The 6,059-nt window shown below is 40.4% G+C and overlaps 1 protein-coding gene across 1 annotated transcript in view; it reads right to left on the reverse strand.

The window, feature by feature from the left end:
- ABCA13 (ATP binding cassette subfamily A member 13) overlaps window positions 1-6,059 on the reverse strand; it is a 203,963-nt gene that overhangs the window by 178,523 nt on the left and 19,381 nt on the right. The window contains exons 6-7 of the mRNA XM_035894140.1: window positions 3,925-4,088; window positions 846-961 (exon numbers count right to left, since the gene is read on the reverse strand). Coding sequence (XP_035750033.1) covers window positions 846-961; window positions 3,925-4,088 — 280 coding nt within the window. The remainder of the gene's footprint in view (window positions 1-845; window positions 962-3,924; window positions 4,089-6,059) is intronic.

Raw genomic sequence — 6,059 nt, forward strand, 5'->3', positions numbered from 1 at the left:
AAAATCTTTTTAGTAGGGCCAGCTGTGACAGGACAAGGGGTAATGGCTTTAAACTAAAATAGGGTAGGTTTAGACTGGATATAAGGAAGAAATTCTTTACAATGAGGGTGGTGAAACACTGGAACAGGTTGCCCAGAGAGGTAGTGGAGGCCCCATCCCTGGAAACATTCAAGGCCAGGTTGGACGGGGCTCTGAGCAACCTGATCTAGTTAGCGGTGTCCCTGCTCACTGTAGGGGGGTTAGACTAGATGACCTCTAGGGGTCCCTTCCAACCCAAAACATTCTACGATTTTATGAATCCGTGTGCCACCAGACAGTTTGCCAAAGAAACTTGTTCCTGACCTTTTCTTGAGGGGTTTTCCTGGGGCCAGCATACCTTTTCCAGTTCAATTCACCTCCAATACTCAAGCAGCAGATGGGGAAATGTGGCCCTTCAGCTGAGACCAGAATTTATGATAACAAAATGAAGTTTAGAATAAAACAGGCATAATGCTTAACATTCATGTCCAAGACAAGAGGCTACCCTTCTATCAAATGGAAGAAATTATCCTTTGCAGTGATTTAGTCTCTCTCCAAAATTCACCATGGAAAGATCATTCTAAACATGATATATTAGACCAATGTTCTTTGTTTATCAAATAGTTGCCAGAGTCTGATGAAGTTCAGTTACTAGTTTTTAAAAAAAACCAGATCAATACTGAAATGGGTTAGCACTACAGCAGTGTAGTTCAATTCTTAGACCTTTTATATTAGTAATTTAGCAGAAGCTCAGACAGCCACTGCTACTGCATATTCCCAGCATGCTTACAAGGTACTTCAAAAAAAGTCTGAAACAAATTCATTACCTTCTAAGCTCCCGTCCTGTACTGATGTAGCAGTTAAATTCAGTGCTGTTTTCACCACTTCATAGAAACCTTTGCCCAATGGCATCATAGCTAAATCCTTCAATGATGCTAAGGTACTGAAAGTGAAAAGTAAAACAAAAATCAAGCTCTCTGTACACCCAGAAAAACTGAAAGGTCTTGGTGGAAAAAAAAGCAACTGAATATTAAAATACTTTATTGTTGAAAAACTGACTTTTCATGAAAAAGCCCGCAAGTTGAGAATTTACTGTTAGAATTTCACTCAATTTTCATTAAGGAAATGTATTCTAAGATGACCAATGTCCTCTTAAAAAAAAAGAATGAGAGAAAAAGGCTTAAAAGTGAGAGCAAAAATAACAGCAAAACCACCACAAGAGTTCTCCCAGTTATCCCCACAACAAGGCAGAATGGACACAGAATATTTGTTTTACTTCCACCCAATCTGCAGAGAAAAAAAGAACCTTTAAAGTAACCAAATACTTATTCCCACAACAAATTAAACAAAGCACATTAGAGAATGCATTGATAAAGAATATATCTATTGAAATTCTTTCAAGTCCCACTCTAAGTCACTTTAGCTGTGAAACAGACTTCTTTGTTAATGTAGCTGTAATTTACTACGAAAAGTGTACATGAAATTTACGTTATTTCCTATAGAGTATTCCTTTTTTATTATGAAAATAAGAATCCAGTTTTGTTAGAGTGGATCAGCAGTTTCCAACATATGCAAGAGGAGGAAAAAAAAATGCAAAAATACAACACTACGTAACTTCACCAAGTAGATGTGAAAGTTTCTGTTCAGTACCTGTGATTTGCTTTCCAAATTGCATTAATTACAAAAACTTTGGTCATCTAAGGGCACCAAAGTCTTAAAAAAAAAAAAAAACCCAAACCAAATATAACCATCTGAGTCTCCTCTCATTAATCACTTGTGGGTTGACCCCAGCTGCAGCCAAGAACCTACACAGCTGCTCATTCACTCCCTTTTCCCACAGGACAAGAAGGAAAAAAAAGGCAGGCAAGAAGAACTCATAGATCAAAATAAAGGCAGTTTAAGAACTTGTGCTGGTTTTGACTGGGACAGAGTTAATTTTCTTCACGGTTTCTGGGACGGGGATATGTTTTGGATTTGTGCTGAAAACAGGGTTGATAACAAAAGGATGATTTAGTTACTGCTGAGCAGCGCTGACACAGAGTCAAGGCCTTTTCTGCTCCTCGCCCCACCCCACCAGCAAGGAGGCTGGAGTGCACAAGAAGTTGGGAAGGGACACAGCCAGGACAACTGACCCCAACTGACCAAAGGCATATCCCACACCATATGACATCATGCTCAGCACATAAAGCTGGGGGAAGAAGAGAGAGAACACAGGGGGGACATTCAGAGTGATGCGGGAAGCAGGGAATTAATTCCTTGTTTTGCTTTGCTTGTATGCACGGCCTTTGCTTTCCCTATTAAACTGTCTTTATCTTAACCCATGAATTTTCTCACTTCTACTCTTCTGATTCTCTCCCCCATCCCACCGGGGAGAATGAGCCAGTGGTTGTGTGGAGCTTAGTTGCCTGCTGGGGCTAAACCACAACATAGATGAAGCAAAAGTTATGCAAGCAAAGCAAAACAAGGAATTTATTCTCGACTTCCCATCAACAGGCAGATGCCCGGCCACTTCCTGGAAAGCAGCGTCTTAGCATTTACATGGGAAGACAAACGCCATAACCATGAACACCCTCCACTTTTGTCCCCTTCTCATTCTGTCCGTGCTATAGGCTCAGGGTAGAGAAATTGCTGCTGAGAATATATTAACAAATTAAAAACTTGACCCAGCACAGCAGCCAATGGTAACTGCTCTCTTTGCTTACTGCTGCTGAAGAAGAAAACAATAACCATAAAATTACCATCAAGTTCCTGCCTTACCTCAGGAACACTCAGACTCTGAGAGTTTGCAAACCTTCCAGAAAAGAATTCTGCTTTTGGAATATAAGTACTACAAGCACAGCTAATACAGCTTTGTGTGTTAATAGTTCGGAGAACAAGCTGGAATAACATTACAAATTACTTGGGAATAAAGGGGGAAAAAAGAAATCAAGCCCCAACACAATTCCTATCCACATATTGTAATCAAAAGAGATGTATTTCCCAGTTTCAAAAAAAATTACACCACCATATCCTTCATATCTTTTTTATTAGGAGAAAGACTGTGGGATGATAAAGGGTGGCAGAATCAGCACAGTCTTGCAAAGTCTTTGGGCCTCTGCCTCCCCATGGGGTAAGGCTGGTGAAGTTCATGGGCAGTCTTGCACAGGAAGCCAGGTTCAGTGGCCTCCTCTAGCTTTATAAATATGTTAATTGACTACAATGGCACCTACTTATCAACCTATTACACCCAACTACCTACTCTGGAAATTACATATTTTAATTTTTCCTAACAGTTTCCTTATTTTACTGTAAATTCCTGTAGATACTTGTCTTAGTCTGTGCTATTGATACCATGTCTTCCTCTGAATCCAGCTGTCCTTTACTTAGGGCAGAAAACTTTCATATTCAGAATACAGTCTCTCTGGGTTTTTTCTTACTGCTTCATTTCTTGCAAGAGAACACCCAAAGCTATTTTGATCGCAAGAGGCCTGAGAAACAAAATGGAGTAATTTTCCCCAATATTGACCAAGCGCTACATATATATAAGTTGATTAGAATCCAAACTGTGATATTCTTATATTCACATGTAAGTATTCTGTCTTTCAAAGAGTTCCAAAACATTCTAAAGTTCAAAGCCATATTATGTGATGGGCTAATTTCAACTGTCACCAAGATGAAGCTACTTCTTTGAGACTCCTAGGGAATCTCTGCTGAGCTGGACAGAGATGAAAAATACAGTTATGAAGGAATCAGAATGGGAGAAAACTCCTACCACACCTCTGTAAAAGCAGAATCTGGTAAACAGAAGAAAATTTCAGCCTCTTTACACTCAAAGATTCTTATTTTATTAAACAGCCAGCGAGAAGAACAAGAATTGCAGGTAAAAATAATAAACCAGAGCACTTTCAAGCATGCAAAAGTACTTACTTTTGAATAACTTTTAGAAACTCTGCTACAGCAGCTAACCCATCTTTTGTATAAAAGCTGTTCAATTCAAGGTGAGGAAGCGAATGCAGAAGGTTCCAGAAATATGGTTGCTTGTACAGGGTTTCTGCTCTAGAAACCATTTCCTCCACTTCATTCAAATCCATCTTTATGCAAAGAAAGCACGTTTACACACAACAATTCCATTAGCAGAAAAAAATAGCAGGCGCCATTTACTTCCTCTACCCCCACCGTCTTGAATTTTAAACCATTTAAAATATTTTTTTCAAGTGGAAACGTACCTCTAGCTTTAGTAATTCACCACACCATTTTGGTGGTACTTTGAACTTATGGCAGCTTTATTTCAGATGTCTTTCTCTGCTCTGATGGAAAATGGAACTGGGAGAAAAGCTAAGCAATCTCCTTCTGCACAGAAGTGTAAGAGAAGGACCATCTCTGAGTTCTCAAACACAAGGAGCTCTTTAGTCCTGCAATGAATTTCTAAGTCCAGGATATAAAGACCAGGGACTGCCAGGGATGTGCCATCCTTGCCTCACAGCTCCTTGAGGGGTGGGTGTGGGCTTGTCAAATAATGGATAAGAGTGGCTCTTTAAAGATAGACTGAGGTAAAACCACTTCTCTTATAGGACTACACTGTCAGATGCCAATGCAAAACATAGGATCTATCATACTTGTTTATTATTCAGTCTTTGATTCTCTAAATTAATGTTTCACTAGGACTGTTTTAGATAATGGCAACATGAGCATAGTTTATAAAAAAAAAGAAGCCTGTGTATACAAGCTCCATTATTAATAATGATAGGCTACTTTAAATATTTTCTCAATGTTGATAAATACATTCTTCATATTTTATGTTCCATTCCAGAAATTAAATTTCATATTGATACAGCTCCTTTCAGTCAAGTATCACATGAGCAATTTTAAAATGTTACTGTAAAAAATGCCATCTAATTTCAAGTTATAAATTGGAAATCTAGGATTCATGAAGTAGCAGTTACAATCAATCACATATGGGAAAATCTATTTTTAAATATTTTTAAAGTGAAACCAGTGATCTATGAAAGGTACAAAATTGACAGTAATGGAGATCCACTACTGTGGTCAATCAGCCTTCCTCTTTTTGTTGAGATTGCAAGGGTGAAAGACTAATGCATTCGGGAGAGCACAGAGACCAAACTCCTTCCACATCAACTGCCAAACTGATTCTGGAAGGAATTAAGCTATATCTTGCAAAACTGTTTTCCTTTACCCCACGTGTCTGCTTGCCATTTTTACTGGATCACAAATCTGAATTCAAAGTAATCTCATCCAAGCAAGAGCCCCATATTTTCAATCTTACTGCAGTCCTTTTTCAAGCTTTAGCTTGTTTTTTTGTTTTGTTTTTAAAATAAGCAAACATCAGGATACAAGTTGCTTACAATACATTTGTAACATGATTTTATACAGCTACACAAGGTCTGGCAAATGCACTTTTAAATTGCTCCTAATGAACAGTCAGCCTTCAAATAGCTGTGAATTTTAGCAACTAACAACCTAGAATGGTGGATTGACCCTGGCTGGATGCCAGGTGCCCACCGCAGCCACCCTATCACTCTCCTCCTCAGCTAGACAGGGGAGAGAAAATATAACAGAAGGTTTGTGTGTCAAGATAAGGATGGGGAGAGATCATTCACCAATTACAGTCATGGGCAAAATGGACTCAACTTGGGAAAAATAATTTTCATTTATTACCGATCAAATCAGAGTAGGGTAATGACAAATAAAAACAAATCTTAACACACCTTCCCCCCACCCCTCCCTTCTTCCCAGGTTCAACTTCACTCCTGATTTCTCTACCTCCTCCCCGCGAGAAGGGCAGGGGGACAGGGAACGGGGGCTGGGGTCAGTCCATCCCACGCTGTCCCTGCAGCTCCTTCCTCCCCAGGGGGAGGACTCCTCACCCTCTGCCCCTGCTCCAGCCCGGGCTCCCTCCCCCGGCAGACAGTCCCCCACACACGGCTCCAGCCTGGGGCCTTCCCACGGCTGCAGTTCTTCACGCACGGCTCCAGCGTGGGTCCCTCCCTCCCTCCCACGGGGCGCAGTCCCTCAGGCACAGGCGGCTCCAGCGTGGGTCCCCG

The sequence above is a fragment of the Egretta garzetta genome, unplaced genomic scaffold (genome assembly GCF_000687185.1).
Source record: "Egretta garzetta isolate BGI_Z169 unplaced genomic scaffold, ASM68718v1 scaffold264, whole genome shotgun sequence".
In the NCBI taxonomy this organism is placed as follows: Eukaryota; Metazoa; Chordata; class Aves; order Pelecaniformes; family Ardeidae; genus Egretta; species Egretta garzetta.